This window comes from Equus przewalskii, chromosome 12 (genome assembly GCF_037783145.1).
Source record: "Equus przewalskii isolate Varuska chromosome 12, EquPr2, whole genome shotgun sequence".
NCBI lineage: Eukaryota > Metazoa > Chordata > Mammalia > Perissodactyla > Equidae > Equus > Equus przewalskii.
In genome coordinates this window covers 9,478,863-9,497,826 of record NC_091842.1, presented here as the reverse complement: position 1 = coordinate 9,497,826, position 18,964 = coordinate 9,478,863, and the positions used below count along the sequence as shown (strand labels likewise).

Here is an 18,964-nt window from a genome sequence, read left to right as displayed (position 1 = left end):
CCCCCGGGTCTGGGCTGCGCTGAGGATTCGCGGGTCCCTCTGGGCACCCCCGTCCCCCACTCTGCAGTGTCCCTGGGCCTGCGTGACAGAGTCTCCCAGGATCCTTGGGAACACGTGCCACCCCTGCACCAGGTCTCAGGGCCTCCATCTGTGTTGGCTGAGGGGGCTCCTGTGCCGTGAGGCTCTGGTGACGCCCAAGCCACGTCTCTGGGCCCCTCCCCTCTGGTCCTCACAAAGGCCCATGAGGCAGGAAGGGTCCCTGTGGCCACATCACAGGTGAGGCCAAAATAGAGGCTCAGAGACTGTAAGTGACTTGTCCAAGGTCACCCAGCAAGTAGGTGGTGGGGCATGGGCCCCATGAGATGCCTCGTCCACCTCGTCACAGCTTGGCCACCGCTTTGTCCTCAGCAGAGCTTCTCGGAGGCACAGAGAAGGGGAGCAGCTGGCTCAGATCACACAGCAGCTTGGGGTGGAACCCTGTCTCCTGACCCCGGGAACCCCCACAAAGAGGAGAGGGTGTCCCTTCCTGCCCCAACCGCCCAGTGTCCACTGGAAGCTGACCAGCCTTGCCAAGGTTGGGGGCTTCCGGGCAGCGGAGGAGTTGGCGAGGGGGGCAAGGAGACTCGGCTGCGGGGGCAGGTGATGGGGGACGCCAGGCAGTGGGCGTGGGGACGGGGTGAGAACCGTCGGGACTGGTGCCCGGGGCTGGGGGACAGGAGGGCGGGTGAAGGCAGGAGCGGCTCCCCCGTTTCTGGCCTGGCTCTGGGGACGGTGGGATTGCTGCCAGTCAAACTGGGGCACAAGAGAGGGCAGGTGTGGGGTGACAGTGACCAGTGTGGGGTCGCGTTGAGTTGCAGTGTCTTGGGGGACCTCCAGATGGACATACCTAACAGGGAGTAGCAGGGGTGGGGCAGTTTGGAGGGGGAGGGGCCCCCGCCGGGGCTCCCGGGGTTGACCCCCAGTGTTCGTTCCTGGCAGGGCTCAAGAACCCCCATAGGGGACCTACCACCTGCAGCCCGGCCCCTGCACCAAAGGCCTGGCTCACTCCTTCCTGGACCACCTCCCATGCAGACACCAAGGTCCACAGAGCCCACGGCCCCAGGCAGAGGGGCGCTGGCCACGGCTAAGTTAGCCTCAGGCCCCGCCGGAGTCCAAGCCCCCTGGCCAGGCCGTGGCCAAGGTCCCGGAGCGACAGGCCCCACCCTGGCGGCATGAGCTCACCAGGCCGGGCAGCAGTGGGCGTGAGGACTCAGCCCAAGAAAACCAGACATGGCCGGCCTTCGAGGGCAGTGGCCCCAGTGATGTCATCGTGGCCTGGCTGATTGGCCGGAATGCTGCCCCCCTGCACCAGAGACCAGCCGAACTCAGTGGCTCCTGTGACCCTCACGTGGGGGAACTGCCTGCGTGTGGTCCCTGAAGGCAGCGTGTAAACTGAGGGGGGAGAGAGGAAGGAAGGCAGGATGCTTTCCCCAGCTGGCCTCCCACCCCACTGCCCCCAGCAGCCGGGCCCGCCTGTCCTAGGGAAAGAGGGGGGCAGGAACGCTACATCAGCTCCTAAGTCTGGGTCCTATGGCAACTCGGGCACCCGTGGGGAGTGAAGATGGAGCAGACCCTGATGGTTGCCTGGTCACCAACTGCCCCTCTCCCCTGGCTCCAGAACCCCCTCTTGTATGTCTGTGGGTGTACCCCAGAGGAGGAATCCTGATTGGCCAGGTACTCATTTTCCCAGCTCCCTTGCAACTACGAGGTGGGCATATAGCCCAGTGCTGGCCAATGAGTCTGCTGGGGTGTTTTCCCTCACTCTAGTTCCTGCCTTTGAGGAAGTGTGAGGATGTGATGCCTTGAGCTGCAGCAGCCACTTTGTAACCATGAGGCACTGACCATGAGGACAAAAGCCAATTCACTAAGGAGCTGGAGGGGAAGGCTCCTGAATAACTTGGGTTCTTGAGTCACCAAACCAATCCAAAGACCACCTACTCCTGGACTCTTTGTTAAACAAACAATAAGTGTCCTTAAGGAATACACTGTCATTAGCTAGGTTTCTGTTACTTGCAGCTGAATGCCTCCTTCCTGACAAACCAAAACAGGCTTCTTGTCTGAGGGAGCAGAAGGCTGTTTCCAGGCCTCTGTGTTGCTGCTCTCTCATGCCAGCTGCCTCGTTTCTGGCTCCCCGTCTGGGTTCTCCCTGCCTGGCTCTGCTGTCACCCTCCTGATCCAGCCTCTGGCCTGGCTGACCCCAGCTCCACCTTCTCTCTGACCCCTGCAGGCTCGCCTGGCCTTGGCGCAGCCCCAGGGCTGCTGGGCTGTCCTGACCACCAGCCTGGCTTGTGTCCCCTCCCTCTCCAGGCCGCTGCCTCTCAGTGCCCTCTGACCCAGGCCAGCAAAACTCCCAGTGGCCCTGTATCCTCGGGGGACAAGGACATGGAGCAGGCAGCTGGAAGGTGGCCCAGGCAAGACACGGGAGCTGAGCCAGGAGCCTGCCAGCCCTCCCTGGAATCCAGAAGGAGGGTAGGCTGCTGAGAGGGGCTCCCCACAGGAGGGGCAGGCAGCCACCTCCCCAGACTCAAGCTGCGCCCGCTACTCCCCACCCAAGAGCGCCCTGAGCTGGCCCTTGTGCACGAGCCTCGGAAGGACCCAGCAAGGGACAGGGAAGTGACGTCTTCCGTGTCCATTTTACAGGGCAGCAGAATGAGGCCGAGCTGAGAAGGGAGCTGCCAAGCCAGGGCTATTTATTGCCAGGCCGGGCATCCTCGTTCTGCTTCCTCCAGCACATCCTGCTGTCCCTCCCTCCCTCCCCTGATGTCCACAGAGGGGTCACAACCCTCACCCTCAGCCACCAAGGTGCCACCGAGCCAGCCCTGCGCCCAGCTGCGATGCCGGGGCTGAGCCGGCGGGAGTGTCAGGGCCGAGAGGACCAGGGGCTGGGATGGCTCATGGCAGGAGGGCACAGGCACAGGCCAGGTGGGCGGGGACAGCTGGCGTTAACAGTGGGGGAGCTGTGACTTGACACCCCGAGGCGCTGGGTGGGGCCAGGGCTGGCTGTCGGGGCTGCTCTGCCAAACCACACAGCCGCTTTGGGGGCCTAGGAAATGTCTGGCTGGCTGGCCTGGGGATCCCCCTTTCCTAAACTCTTAGGTGCCAGAAGCTCACCCCAGCACCCTCCCCGCACCCACTCCCGTCCCAGGGCTGCCCCAGCCCTGGCTTGGCCCACGTGGCAGCATCTGCTCCCTTCCGCCCCCACCCCCAGGGAGCCACTACCCCAAGGAGGGCCCAGGTCCTCCACCCCCGGCCCGTGCCCAGGACCCCCAGCCAGCAGCAGGGGTCCAGGACGGGGAGGCCATTCACACCCTGGGGCTCCTCGTGCCATGCGCTCCACACGGACGCCTCCCACACACTTGTGTCTTCAGCTGTAAGATGGGGACAGCGACATGGCGTAGATGGTAACACGGACCCTCACACTTGTCGGGCACTGGACCTCTTCCAAAGCCGGGTCCCACCACCATGTCTCCTGCGGCCCCCAGCTGCCCTGCGAGGCTGGTCCTCTTGTCAACTCCACGGGGGAGGAGCTGGGAGCTTGGCGAGAGCCACCAGCTGGTAGAGGGTGGTCCCGTGTGCATCTGACCCCAAGCGACAGGCACCTGCAGCCTCCATCTGACCAGGTGAGTGCCCTCAGAGTCCAGCTTTCAGGGCAGGAGGCAGGGCCAAGGGGCGAGGTAGGGTTGGCAAGGGCTGCGTGTATGTCTGTGTATGTGTCTCTGTGCTGTGTGTGTCTGTGTGTGTGTTTGTGTCTCTGTGCAGTGTGTGTCTGATGTGTGTGTGTGTCTATGTGGTGTGAGTGTGTCTGCAGAGGACACCTGCCTGCCCGGCTCCCCTAGGCAGGCTGCCTGCTAACACCCTGCGCCTGGCCCAGCCCTCCCTTCCCTGGCTTGCTTCCTGTCTCCTGGCCCAATGCTGCCTGGGACCACTGCCAAATAAATGACTTGTCCTTTATCCCAGTCCTTTTCCCTCTGGGGTGACCCGTCCCTCCCACCGATGTCCAGGGGCCAAGAGCTGCCTGGCGCCCAAGGCTCCTACTCCACCAGCAACTCAGTGCGCAGCTCCACACCAGACAGAGGGAGGAGAAGCCGGAGCTGGGGGTGGCGGCCCTGGGGGGCAGTGACTCCGCGCTCTTTCCTCCAAGGGGTTGACTTCTGGGCGTCCAGCCTCCCCGTCCCCGAGTCCTGCACCCAGACCAGCCTGCTTCCTGGAGCCTCCAGACTTCTCCCCTCTCCCCTCCCCCACCCAGGAGGCTGGCCCAGCCCAGAGAAGGCCACTCAGCCCCCGAGGCCCCCGGCAGCACCCAGCCCCGGGCCCAGGCTGCTCAGGCCTGCTGGGCTCCCTGGGGTTGGCGCTTCCCCAGCCACACCCTGTGGGCGCCCGCTGCAGCCTCCCCGGCCAGCTCCCCAGGCCGTCTGACCTTGGCCTCCAGCGTGGTCAGCCGCTCACTCATGTCGCTGAGCCGGGTACAGTTCATGCATTCTGAAAGAGAAGAGGCACCCAGTGAGGGTGGGGTGTAGACCCTGGGGAGAGAGCAGCTCAGCCACCAGGACGGCCTCTGGGTAGACACGCAGGGAAATCTCTGCGGATGTGCCTGGAAAACTCCTACCCATCCTTCAGGGCCTTATCCTCAGCGCAGCCCGCCGGACCTCCGAGTCTCCTTTCTGAGTACCCACAGCACATTGCACCATCTTTTTTCCAGCAAAGTTCTGAGCTGGTGCCGGGCCGCTGCCTGGGCTGTCTCGTCAGTCTATGAGCGTCCCGAGGGCAGGGTCTTGTCTATTTTGTTTGCCCACGAATCTCAGTGTGTGGCCCAAAGTAGAGGCTCAAAAAAGTTCTGAGAGTTGAGGAATGGATGGTCAATGAGCTGCGCTCCCTGCCTTTGGGAACTGTGGTCTGGGAAAGGAGCCGGGTGAATAGACTCAGGCCGGGAAGGGCTGTGCTGGGGCTGTAAGAACAGGACCTGCAGGTGAGCATCACGGGGACGCCCAGGCCAGTCTGCAGTGGGGGAGGGGCTGGTCAGGGAGGACAGCCTGGAGGCAGCGGCATCTAGGGTGAGGCCCGGGAGAGGCACAGTGAATGGTCAGGTTCAGCAGAGGGGAACAGAACAGGGGTCCACCAGCAGCCTGGCTGAATCAGAGGGCCCCTGCAGGCCCCCCGAGGTTGAACAGGGGGCCCCTAACACAGGAGGCCCGGAGGAAGGAGCTGGGCAGGGTCCTGAGGCCAGGGGGCAGCTGTTGGCAGGGGTGGAAGTCAAGGTTGCATTTGGGTTTTTTAAAGCTCATTCTGGCAGCAAAGTGTACGGAGGGCGGGAGTGGGAGGGACTGGCAGCCGGAGGGCCAATTAGGAGCGCGGTAATCGTCGACCCCCCGGGCACGCCTCTCCCTGGGCTGTAATTATCTCTTTCTGTCTGTCTGCCCCGGAGACCCGGAGCTCTTTAATGAGGAAATAGATGGTTCAAAGCTGTTCCAAAGAGCTTTTATTGCTCTGGAAGTCAAGGGACGCCGAAATGCCTCTGTCAGTTCAAAGGCTGACCCCACAGGAACCTCATTCTGGTTAAACAGACACACAGACACCCGACAGAGATCAGGTCCCCCTGCGTGTGCTGGGCTGACCATGGCAGCGAGGCCCGCATGCCCCCGTCCTTGGCAAGGTCCCCCATCTCCATCACTGGATGCGAGTCACCTCGCCAACGTCCCTATCCTGAAATGGCGATTGCTCTGTGAGAGAGGGGGAGTGCCGGGGTTTCAGGACCACGGCGCTAGATGGTTCCTGCCGTGTCCTCCCCAGGGCTGCCCACCGGCCTCGGGGCCAGGGGGGCTGACCCCTGCGGCTTTCTGCTCAGCAGCCCCAGGGGGCTTTGCAGGGCCTACTGCGGGGCCGGCAGACGCCCCGCTCCCCGTCTCCCTCCTCTGCTTCCCTGGGCTGGGCTCAGTCAGTGGTTTATTAGCATTTTTTTAGGACCAGAACTCTTCCTCCTCTTCCTCCCCTCTCGTAAAAGCTTCTCAGTAACCCCGACACATAAAACAGATTAAAGCCTAAGGTATAAACACTAAAGTTTTAAAGAACAGAAGAATGTACACAGTCGTCTGACTCTCTGACGACTTCACAGGGGACCCGCGAGGCGGGGGTGGTGTTCTGGTTAAACACGGGGAGATTGAACACACATGTCTCCTTCTGGTCGCTCCAGGAGAGGGAGGGTAGAGGAAGAAAGAGGTACCACCACAAAGCAGAGACGGACTGGGGGGCTTCTCAGGGGACCAGCGCTGCCAGGAAGTGACAGGCAGCCAGGCCAGTCCCGGCCTCGCCAACACCCACGGAGGCCACCAGAGCCTCCAGGCTCCCCTGAGGCTGGGACAGCCCAGGCGGGTGGGGCGAGGGGTCCTCTCTGAGCAAAGGGACCTGCCCAAGGGAAAGGCCCACAGGCACTGACAGCTGGGGAGGCCCCGTGCCGACAAGGCCACACCACATGGAAAGAGCCCCAGGGGCTCCACGGGCCCTCTGAAACAGACAGCCCAGGACTCCCCGGCCTTTGAAAGAAGCCTGTAATGAGAAAGACGGAGACCAAAACAGGGTTCCGTGTGTCCATCCACCCACCCTGCCCTCCACCTATCTACCAGCTCTGCACCCCACTCACCCACCCACCATACCCACCCCCGCCCATCCCCTCACCCCCCTGGAGCTCGGCGGCTTCCCTGTGCCCCTTGGTGACCCTGTGCCAACACTGATGGGGTGGGCGGCAGGGCAGTATGCACGGGGGGCCTGCCTCGGAGCAAAGGCCCATGGACCGTCCCCCGCAGCCGTGTCTGAGGGGGAACAGGCGCCGACTCCGGAGGAGGACGGGCCGGAGGACTTTGAAAGAGCTACATTCCTGCTGGAGCCCCAGCTGCCTGGTCCGCACTCTGCATGGGAGAGGGCATCCCCCGCACCCCGGGGCCGGCAGGAAGAGCAGGAGCCGGAGGAACAGGATGGACGCGGGTGACTGTGAATCAGAGCCCCAGCCCTGCCCAGAGAACATTCTAGAAGCGTTTAGGGGCCATGACCAGAGCGTTTCCAGGCTCTCAGGCCACAAATAGGACTCTCTGCAGGGGAGAAGGTCAGCAGAGGGAGGGGCGGGACCTATTTCTGGAAAGTGTGCTGGGCCTGCTTCCAGTTTGCCCTGGCACTGGGCTCCCTGCTTGGCAGTTGAGCGGCGGCTTGGCCATCGGCAGGCACAGGGGGTCCAGCTCCCTGGCTGCGGAGAGGCCCAGCCAGCGGGCACCTGGCCGCAGGCGTTGACACTGGCTGGCCCCGCGGCTCCCCTGGCATCCTGTCATCACTGAAGCCTGTTTGTTTCACTTTCTCGAATTACCCATCGGCTCAGTGGATGCACGGAAACGGCACAGGTGGCACTGGGCCTGGCTCTGGGGCGGACGAGCTCCGGGCCTTGGTTTCCCCTGAAGGCAGTGCTCTCACTTCCTGGGATTCTGAGGGTCCCCATGTTCCCAGCGCACACAGGCCCGTGAGCCCCGGGCCACAGGACACGTCCCGGTGGCTAGGACACAGGTGCAGAAACCCCTGTCGGCAAATCTTTGCCAGAACAGCATGTGCGTCTCGGAAGTGTGGATGTGCCAGGCAAACCAGCATGTGTGTGTGCGCGCGTGTGTGTAAGAGAGAAACAGAACCAGACTGCTTGGTGCACTCAGTGGAAAGAACTCTGGAGGCCACTAACTCCCTGTGCGGCCTATGAGACCCTCTTCTCTGTGCCTTGGTTTGACCCTCTGTAAAAGGGGTTCACGCCAGATCAGCTCCCAGGGCCTCCGGCTCCTGGACCCTGCTCCTGCCACCTGTGCCCTCACCCTCGGGCCTTGCTGCCGGGCTCTGTCCACTGCAGGACAGTCGTTGCCAGTCCGCCTGCCATTCACCTTTGGCCAGCACTGTGCTGGTGATGGCTCGGCACCCAGAATTCAGGACCCGCCGCCTGAATGGGGCCAGACTCCTGAGGCCTGGGCTCTGAGATTGGCTTCACCCATAAGGCTATTGCAGCGAAACCTAAACTAAAAGGGCAGAGTGAGTCCACTGTAGGCTCGGGCCACGAGACCCCGACAGGGGGAGCCAGGGCACAAAGGTGGTCCTGTCCCCAGAGGCCCAGCTCCCTCCATGAGAGGTCTCAGAGACGGCCGTGCAGGCAGGGACATGCGCGGGGCAGTGTCACCAGTGGGGCCCGGCTGGAGGAGATCCCTCGATCCTCCTGGAGACCTCTGACCCTAGCCAAGACTCCTCGGCCCTGTTAGGAGGACACAGCTCCACTGGAATGGCCGTGAGTACTCACAGGGGACCACAGGAACAAGGAGATCCTGAGTGGACTCGGTTTCCCCAATATGACAAGAGTGGGGCTGGGCCCTGCACAAATACATCTGGCACCTTTCTGTCCTTGACACAGGTCAGCCTTGGGCCACACATTCTTTCAGTGCCTCCCTCACCCACTGGGACCCTGGGGGTCACTCAGCACCTCACCCCACTGGAGAGATTGGTCATCTCCCCCTCTGTCAGAACCCTGAGCAGCTCCCACGTGCTCAGGAGAGAGTCCTTGTCTTGGCTGGGCACACTGCCCCAGATGGGGGCTCTCTTTTCTCTTCTCTCTCAATACCACGCCCCCAGCCAGGACACACTTCTCCAGCTAGGACACACCCTCCAACTAGGACACACCTCCTCCAGACAGGACACACCCCTCCAGCCAGTACACACTCCCCTCAGCCAGGACACACCCCTCCAGCCAGGACACACCCCCAGCCAGGACACACCCCTCCAGCCAGGACACACCCCTCAGCCAGGACACACCCCCAGCCAGGACACACCCGCCGACACACCCCTCCAGCCAGGACACACCCCCAGCCAGGACACACCCCCAGCCAGGACACACCCCTCCAGCCAGGACACACCCCTCCAGCCAGTACACACTCCCCTCAGCCAGGACACATCCCTCCAGCCAGGACACACCCCGAGCCAGGACACACCCCCAGCCAGGACACACCCCTACAGCCAGGACACACCCCTACAGCCAGGACACACTACCTGAGCTTTCCCCAGTGCCCAGAGGCTCCCTCCAGTCTCTAAGACAGAGGTATTCTTCTGAGGAAAGAGGATTTCCTGGCTAAGACTCTGTACCCAGCTCAACTATCCACCAAGGTCTGAGGGTAGAATGAAGGCATCTTAGACAGGCATGGCCTCAAAACACTTATACTCATGTGCCCCCCCTCAGGAAGATGTTAAAGGATGTACTCCACCAAAACAAAGGAGTAAACTAGAGAAAGGAGGACAGGAAACAGGGACACACAGAGGCAAGAAGTTCCACATGGGAGAGAGACAAAGGGGTATCCTGAGTAGGGAACTAAAGGAATGCCACGCGAGGACAGGAGGCCTGGAGGACAACCTGACCACGTTAGACCAGGAGACAGAGCGTTCTAGAAAAGAGAGAGCCTCTGAGGGTGGGAATGTCAGGAAGGGAGAATCAAATATCTTTGGGGGAAATCTGGGGTGAATTAGTGATATGCCAAGGAACGCACACCCACAACATGGCATAGAAAACTGAGCACTTAAAACACGAACTATTAACTTTCCGGAAAATGAAAAATCTAAAGCGAGGAGAAGTACCCTGGTCTACTGCCCAAATCAGCTGTGGTTTGCTTTGTCAGAATCCTCTGTTCATTGTCTATCGCTCTAACCCAAATTGTGATACAATTCTCTGGGAGGAGGGGAGGAAGAGAAGGCCTGGAGCATGGGTCAGGGGTGAAACAATGTGTGTCTAGTTCAGCCTGCAGCTCTGCGGGGCCCTCAGGGGCTCTGAACCAGCGCCATGGGTAGCAGAGAGGCCCTGGGAAGACCTATGCCTGGGAAGCTCCCTTTCCAGCCAGCTTCTAGAGCACCACTTATCCAGGCTGGATTTCTCGAAGCCACATGCCCCAAAAGGAAAGGCGGAAGGGGCAAGGTCAGGCCAAAGGGGGGGGAGCCTTGCCCTGTGCATCCTCTGTGCTCCCCAATATACACCAGAGCAATGAACCTCATCGGGGGCTGGGGAGCCTGCTGGTGCGATAGAGCCATGGCTGCATGCCAGGCCCAGCCGTGGGGTTCACGGACAGGACAGAATAATTAAATTCCATCCTTTTCTATATCAGGGATCACAGAGGAGGCAAGATTTTTTAGGAACTTCTGCCAAGACTTTTATTGAAGAGTAACTTGAGTTCCTTCTCAAGAGGGGCAGCCTCGCAGGGGTGTCCTCACTGGAAACACAAATGCGCGAAGGACTGGATGCCCCGAAACTTCTCAGAACATGATGGTAGCTGGCCACCTCCACCCCGACTGCTGGCACCCACATCAGCAGCCCCTGGACTGCGACACTTTCTGGCGATGTTCAGAAACACCCCACCGGGAGAGGGACAACACTGGTGAGTGAAGTTGGTTCACTGGTGTTTATCAGGCACCCACTGGGTAAAAAGCAGAAATACCCTGGCATACTGCCCTCCCTTTGCAAGTGAGGAGGATGAGATTCAGAGAGGTTTGGCAATGTACTCAAGGTCACACAGCTTGTCAATTAAAGGCCAGAATCAGAACCCAGGTCTTCCCTTCCCATAAGGCCATGGTGGGCTTGGCTAGGTGCCCTGGCTGGGGCAGCAACTCTCAATGCGAAGTCAAGACAGTGCCTGGATCTTGGCTGGGCATGGGCAAAGTCTGTGAATTCTGCACCCCACATGGCCCTAGGGATCTGCTGTTCTGGCTGGCCAAGTCTGTCTTCCTCCTTCTCTACCTCCACATCCAGCCCAGAGTTCAAGGTTGATGGGTCTTGCACCACGGCTGGACCACATCCCAAAGCATCTTTTCCCCAACAGAATCTACAGAGGGATTATTAGAATTATTGAGTTACTTTACCAAGGTCGTTGGAATACAAAGACAGTTTACAAAAATCAATGGTATTCCTATATACCGGTGATAAACAAATAGAAAATGAAATTTTAAAATACCATTCACAAAAGCATCATAAAGCATCATTATGTAGGAATAAATCTACCAAAAACTATAGAACATCATTGAGAGAAATTAAACAAGATCTAAATAAATGGAAAGAAATACTATGTTCATGGATTGGAAGACCCAACACTGTAAAGATGTTAATTCTCCTCGGTTGTTCTTTAGAGTCAGTGCAATTGCACTCAAGATCTCAGAGGGCGTGTGTGTGTGCAAGTTGGCAGGTTGATTCTAAAACGTATATGGAAATACAAAGATCCAAGAATAGCCAACGCAATCTGCAAGAAATTGAACAAAAGTGGAGGACATGCTAGCAGAATTGAGACCTATGATACAAGTATAGTAATTAAGACTGTATTTTGGGTGCAAAGACAGACAAACAGACCCACATTTATACAGTCACCCGGTTTAGGAAAAAGGCACAAACGCATTACAGTAGAGAAAGGACAGACTCTCAATAAATGGTGCTGGGTCTATTGAATATCCAAATAGAAAAGAAAAATAAAAGAATCGGACCTCTAACCCACCCCACGCACACAAGTCGATTCCAGACGGCTCATAGATCTAAATAGAAAAGGTCAAACAACACGGCTTTTAAAAGAAAACATGGGCAACTACCTTCATGACCTCAGGATAGATGAAGATGTTTTTAAACAGGACATAAAAAGTAGTAACATCATAGAAAACGGTGATAAAGTGGACTGCCTTAAAATTAAGAATTTCTTTTCTTCAGAAGACACCACTAAGAGAATGCAGAGGCTGCCACTGGGTGGAAGAGGAAGGTTGGAATTCCCGTGTCCACAAGATGTCCAAATGGCCAATAATCACACACAGAGGGGTCACCTCATTCGCCCTGTCAGGAAATGCAAATGACCCCCAGCGCCACACTCCCACACCCCATCAGAATGGGTGCAAGTAAAAAGATGAACAACACCGGTGTTAGGGAGGCTGAGAGCCACTGTATAAACCCAACAAAAATGAATGAACACGTTCACCAAAAGCCGTGTGCAAGAATGTTCACTGCTGACAATCACCAAAAACCAGAAATAACCCAAATTCCCATCGACGGCCGACCAGATAAACTGAATATTCACGAGATGGAGTTCCTCACAGTAACGAGCTTGCACGAACCGTGTGCAGCTGTGTGGATGGACCGCAGGAAGATAAGGCTGGGCGAAGGGTGGCAGACCCCGGGGGAGCGTGCGCCGGGCGGGCCCCATTCTCTCAAGCTCCAGCACCGACTAAGGTGCTGGACCCTCGGGGTAGATGACCTTGGGGAGGGCGGCTATTGGAAAGGGCGGGAGGAGGCCTCTAAGATGACGACAATGTTCCTTTTCTTGACGTGGGTGCTGGGACACAGGTGCCGTCAGTTCGAAAAACACGTGGAACTATTCCCCTGCTCATCCGAAACCACCAATCTGACATGTTGCCCCCAGGGCTCCCTGTCACTCTGAGGACAAACCCCAACAGTGTGGGCTACTTGCCATGCTCTGAGCACCTCTCACTCTCCCAGGCCTTGTTGTCTCATCAAGAAATGGCTCCCAGCCCACCCCGTTGATCAGCTAACTCCTGCTTAAGCATCACCTCCTCCAGGAATCCTTCCTGGACCACTCCAGCTGGACATCGGCACCTGCCTTCCCATCAATTGCCACGCGCCCAGTGCACACCTTGCTGACAGCACTGGGCACCCTGGATGGGGCTGGCCTCTTGTGTACCCCTCTTTCCTGTGGGCTGTGAACCCCTTGAGGGCAGGGCCCATGTCTCATCCATTCTCATATTCTAGAAAAATGGGGGAGGCATATTCCCCTGTCACATGGGGCTGCAAAGATGCTCATGTGTCCTCATGGGAGGTGGCAGCGCTGCCCTTGGGGGATGAGCAGAACTGGAAGGGGACCCCCAGCTCACAGTCCGGGCAGCCTGCCCTGGGGAGGACCTCGGGGGACAGCGAGGGAGGGGGCCGCTCTCGTCAGTGGGGGAGGCGAGCACGGTTGGGTGTCTGCCCAGTGCCCCCTGCAGCTCCGTGCCGAGCTCCCTCCCTGCACAGGAAGGGCCACAGCCCCGAGCAGAGAACAGCTGTTTCCCATTTCCACCAAGGCCAGACGGAGCGGAAGCGGCTGAGGGAGAGATAAGGAGGACGTTTTGATGCTGAAGCTCATTATACTCTGGCTGTGTCACCACGGGACGGGAGGAAGGGGGGAAACGCTCTCCTCCAATTTCACAGGAGCAGCAGGTCTGGCCCACGTGGCATGAGGCAGGTCACAAAAACGATCCAAAGGAGAGATGGCCCCTCAGGTCCAGGGAGCACTTACCGTGTGCCGGACGCTGCTCAAAGGGCTAGACCTGTGCTGACACCCCCTTTTCGTGTAAACTCGTCTAATGTCTACACTAACCCCATGAGGTAGGGACCATTGTTACCTCCACTTTACAAATGAGGAAACAGGCACAGAGAGGTTAGGGAGATAGCCCCAAGTCACACAGCTAGGAAGTGGCAGAGCCTGGATCCAAACCCAGGCAGTCAGGGGGTGGCACCCTGGCCGGCCTCGGGGACCTGCCTGGTGAAAACACCTGAGACCCAGGGGTTCTGGGGAGCCTGCCTCCAGGCTTCCTCCTGGCCCCAGCCCCACCAGCTGTCCTCTGGAATGCCTACCCCCGCGCCGAGGGCTCCACAGCCTCTCCCCAGATGCCATCTCCTCCCCTTGCCCCAGCTGAGGGCACCACAGCATTTCCTTTTGAAAACATTAGGGCCCTTGACTTCTGTGGGGAAACAGCAGGAATTAAATTAATGCATTTCTTTGGGAAATGAGCCCTGACCCAAAGTGAGCTGTGTCCCTCTGCTCGACGGGGCTGACACGTTCCCTTTGCCCTCTCCCCCAGAGGGCAGCTGGGCCCAACCAAGAAGACACTCAAGCTGGCGGTGGTGGGGGGTGGGGGCTGCAGGGGCGAGGGGCTGCCACCTGAGGAGGGACCTCAGGGCTCCCAGAGGGTCAGGGCACTGCTGAGGGGGAGGGGGCACAGGAGGGAGACCAATGCACATGGCCACGCACCACGGTGCAGACACTCGAGAACATGTGTGTGTGTGCGTGCACGTGTGTGTGTGTGAGTGTGCACGTCTGGTCCTATTTCTGGGAGGGAATAGGAAGCATTCTCCCCTCCCCCGGGGCCCCGGGTTCACAAAGCCCTTTCACCTTCAACCTCACTTGGTCCCCGTGTGGCTAGTGAGGCCCCAGAATCCACGGTCCCAATTTATAGCCATGTCAAGGGCAGCTCAGAGAGGGGAGGGGTCTTTCCTAGGTCATACAGTGCTGTGACCAAATGCCAGTGTCCTCTGGAGAAGGCCAGGGGCCCTCCCACCCCACCACGCCCCCCATTCCCACGGCCGCTCCAGCAAAAGGAACCCACAAGAGGCTCCAGGAGGAGTGGCGGCCGAGGCCAGGGAACCAGCCCCCTGCTCTGTGAGCATGCACCCCCTGATGGACCAGGAGTGGGGTCAGGCATCAGGAATGGCGCTGTGTGCCCTCAGGCAGGGTGCAGCCCTCTCTGGGCCTCAGCTTCCCAAAGGTCAGATACAGGGACGGACTCAATGCTCTCTCAGGGCCCTGTCGCCCATCGTTCTCTGAGTCAGTAAGTAACCCAAACGGGAGCCAGAAGGTGCATCAGCTGGACATCCGCCTTTTCCCTTCTCTCTCCTGTGGGCAAAGGAGCCCAGCCTTGCTTCCTGTGAGCAGATGGATCACAACATGGCAGCTCATTCTCAGGCTTCTAGGGTGACATGTGATCCCCTGTGAAGCAGCCTGGGGCCTCCGTGGGCTGAAGGGGCCATTTGCCCACCTGGCAGGGGGCAGGCAGTGTGCAGCCCAGGTGAGGCGCAGAGGCTCTAGTCCCATCTCGGCTCACCCGCTGCCTCTCAGTGGGCCTCAGCTTTCCTCCACGACAAAATGGGGCAATAGTAGGGGCTGGCCCCGTGGCCGAGTGGTTAAGTTCGTGCGCTCCGCTGCAGGCGGCCCAGTGTTTCGTTAGTTCGAATCCTGGGCACTGACATGGCACTGCTCATCAGACCACGCTGAGGCAGCGTCCCACATGCCACAACTAGAAGGATCCACAACGAAGAATATACAACTATGTACTGGGGGGCTTTGGGGAGAAAAAGGAAAAAATAAAATCTTTAAAAAAAAAAAAAATGGGGCAATAGCGCCTGCCCTGTGTGGCTGGGAGGCCGGGCCCAGACCTTTGCCGCTGGCCTTCGGTTAGTGCGTGGCCTTCCGTCCCTGTGGCTGGGGTGCTTGGACCAAGGCGGCTGTGCGACAACAGAGGGGTTTCCAGCTTTCCAGCAATGTCCCTCAGGTCTTGAAGGGGATTTCATACAACAAAAATAAGTGGTCCAGTCTCTATGGCCTTTTGGGGAAGCGAGAAGCTGGTGGGGGCCGGGGGACCCTCCCTGCATATGTTTTCTCTCTCTGTATTCGGCCGCTTCTCTCGGTGGAGTCCTGAGGTTCGTGCGGTTAATCTGAAGTTATTGCTGGAAGCCCTCTATGCTTTTTTCCTCATCCAGAAAGAAATCATAAATATCTCCAAGGTCCCAGGAAGCTGGCAGGCGGCCTTGCCCGGGCCTGAAAGATGACACCAGGCACGGCCAAGGGAGATAAGCTGCGATCCTAGACCCCCTTGGACACGCGGAGTCGGGGCTACCACGGCTGTGTGTCACTGGGAAAGAATCCCGTTTAACAGGGCTCCAAGCCGAAGGTCAAGGTTCAGGGGCCATCAAGCAAAGCTGGCTGACGGGGGCCTCCAGACCCCAGGAGGGGTGGCCTGACGCCGCCGGGGCTTCCGCTCCCCAGGGGGCCGGAGGAGCAGCCCAGCGTCGGCCCTGGTGCAGCCTCCCCCTGCTGTGCCCGTCCAGGCTCCAGAGGCGCAGGGAGCTCTCCTGGGGAAACGGGAGGTGCCCAGACAGACAGAAAGGAAGGGGCGGGCTCCCTGGTGCCCGGGGCTTCAGAGGGAAACAGTAGCAGAGTTTTAAGAACTCAAGTCAAAGTCCCTGGCCCGTCCCAGGAGGGCAGCGTGGTGGCGGAGGAGCCCACAGCAGAGGGGAGGGAGGCCTGGGGAGCAGGTCTGCACGTATCTCCACAGGCACCTGGGCGGGTCCCTTCCCCTCTGGGGTCCTATTCCCCCAAAGGCAGCTGAAGGGACCCTCATAGATAACAAATCAAAGAGAAGCTGCTCCCATGCAGGGGGAGGGAGCCCAGAGCCCCCGAATCAGCTACCTCCTGCCTCCTGGGCTCAAGGTGGGCACGGGGTGGACGGGTCCTGGTGCCCCGGCCCCGGGGCCTCAGACCCCCAAGGGAGCAGCATGTGAGGAGGCCCGTCCCACGCCCACTGGGGCTGTAGACAAGACTCCTGACTCTCAGGGTCAAACCTGGACCAGGCCTTTCCCCGGAAGAGGTTGCCATGGCAACTAAAGGACCACTTGATGGGGCCCCTCCCCTCACCAGGCACAGACCCTCCCTGACGATGGATCTCCCTGCTGATTGCCTGTGTTTTCCAGCCTGGAGGATCACTCAGACACAACCTGGCTCTTTCTTAGGGACACTTCCTCCCCACCCCCCGCCCCCAATAGTTGAAAACACATTTGAACGACACAACGTGAAGGCCTTTGTGCAGGATTTACAGTCGTTGTCTCATAGCTTAAGGCTTAGTCACCTCTCCGGGCCCTGCCCCCCGACAAGCTGAGTGACCTTGGCGAAGTTACTTCTCTGAACTCGAGTTGCTTTGCTGGGAAGAGGAGAATAATCGAGGCCGCCTCCTAGGGCCCGGACCAGTTAGAGAGGAACAGGATACACACGGACCGCACGTCCCAGGAAGGGCGGCTGTTAGCTGGACTCTCATTGGAAAGCACACCGCCCACGCCGTTATACAGTCCAGAAGGATCTCACGCTACCTCACCCTGGCCTTTCATTTTACAGATTAGAAAACGGATCTGGAATGGTAAATGGTTAACGGCCACAGTCACACATTTGAGATGGTGGCCAACCCAGGTCTGAAATCTGGTTCTGGGCATACGTCCAGTGGCCTTTTCCCCCTCCTGGGGTAGGCGCCACATTACTTCCCCTCAGTCATTTACACCATAGTAAGAATGAGTCCATACAGTACCACTGAGGTCACAATGCTTTACAAATCACTCTCCCGTCCCTCTCTCCCACTAGGAGAGCCCAAGAAAATAATATTATCCCCAGAACTAAGGAGGGGTGGGAGATGATCCAGCCCAGAAAGGTGAAGGGTGGTCCGGGATCTGGAAATGCCAATCCCTCTGAGTCAGTGGCTCCGTCTGTGTGCAGGTTCAAGGAAGGGGACAGGAAGCCCTCTGCTCAGGCACAATGTACAGTTATGGAGGGGGCTCCTGTTGGCCGCGTGTTCCAGCACCCAGACGCTGGTCTGGAGCAGCGGCAGAAGCTTCTGCTCCACGACTGGGGCTGATGCCTAAACTTGGTCCTACCCCAGCCTTCTGGGAGCCCAGCTGGACTCACCAAGCGGCAGAGGAAAGAAAGCTCAGGCCAGAAGCAAAGCCGCTACAGGGGAGGTGGGAGGACAGCCAGAGGCTGGCCTCAGCGGCTGACACTTGTGCCCTGTTCAGAGCTGGGCTGGTGCATGGGGGGCGCAGAGAGCCCCGATCTCCCCCCGTCAGCCTCTCTGAGCTTCAGGGATTAGGGGAGGGCTGGGGCTTGGGTTGCAGATTCTCCCGGGGAAGGGGTCTGTCCATGTGCAAGGGGGCTGGTCTGATCCACTTACCCCCGGTCCCCTTCTCCCTCTCTCCTGCCCCCTGCCCTGCAGACCAGACCCAGGCACTAGCCAGAGGCACACCTGGCCGCCCGGGAAGGGGCCCTGACACCAGTAGATTCCAGGCAAGCAGTCTCAGGTCTGGGCCGGGGGTACGGGGTGGGTGGGGAGGGCCTGGGGGGACCCAAACAGCACCGCCTTGGGGCTGCTCGCTGTCCCAGCCAGAGCCAAGCCCCGAACGAAGATAGGAGTCAGGAACGAGCCTCCCTATGGGGGAGCATCCAGTCCCCTGCCTCCTCCAACGACCCCCACCCCAGCTCTGTACCCCAGAGCCCCCGGAGCCCCGAGATGCAGCCGTCCAAGACTGCAAAGTCTGCCAATCTGGTGGGCGTGAAATGCGATCTCGCCATGGTTTGAGTTTGCATTTTCCACATTGCTAATGAGGCTGGGCATCTTTTCATAGGTTTGCAAGCCGCTTCTCTCCCCGACCCCTCTATGAAATGCCCGTTTGCGATCTTGACCCATTTTTCTACTGGACTGTTCTGTCTTTTTCATATTGATTCATAGGAGTTCTCTCCGTATTTCCGATACCAACCCGCTGGCGATTTCACACGTTGCAATATGGCCTCCCGGTCTGTGGCTTGTGTTTTGGCCCCGGTAACACTGTCTCTTGTCGTGCAGACGTTTTCCAATTGATTCACCATTTATTCCTTTAACTCCAGGCATTTCGTGAAGTCGCCATAGCCGCCTCCGAACCCCATTCGCGACTTTGAAGGGACACTTCCAAAGACTCACTCACGTGTGTGACATTGGCTGTGGGACTGGTAGGCGGGATCTATGTGGCCAAAAGGTCCTTTCTCTGCCTAGTTTGCCAGGAGTTTTCACCACGAATAGATGTTGAATCGTATCTTTTAAACTGTGAATGAACTGAATTACAGGAGCCACCGTTCTGAACGCTGCTTGGTGGCGATCTATGACTCGTTTGTGCTCCGCTCGACTTGAATAGCTACTGTTTTATTTCGGGTTTTTCACTTGAATCCTTTATAGCTCCAACCCGGAACCATTGTGTGGCCACAGAGGTGAGGTCAATTTCAGTCCCGCACCCGGGGGAGGGAGAGGCCTGGGGCTCTGATTTCTCAGGCCTATTTCTCCCCATCCA

At 58.9% G+C, this 18,964-nt stretch overlaps 1 protein-coding gene across 2 annotated transcripts in view; it reads right to left on the bottom strand.

Annotated features, from left to right (window-relative positions):
• Positions 1–18,964, bottom strand: part of COL26A1 (collagen type XXVI alpha 1 chain) — a 160,293-nt gene that overhangs the window by 17,206 nt on the left and 124,123 nt on the right. For both annotated transcript variants that reach the window (XM_070566357.1, XM_070566358.1), the window contains exon 4: positions 4,457–4,518. In XM_070566357.1, the coding sequence (XP_070422458.1) occupies positions 4,457–4,518 (62 nt within the window). The remainder of the gene's footprint in view (positions 1–4,456; positions 4,519–18,964) is intronic.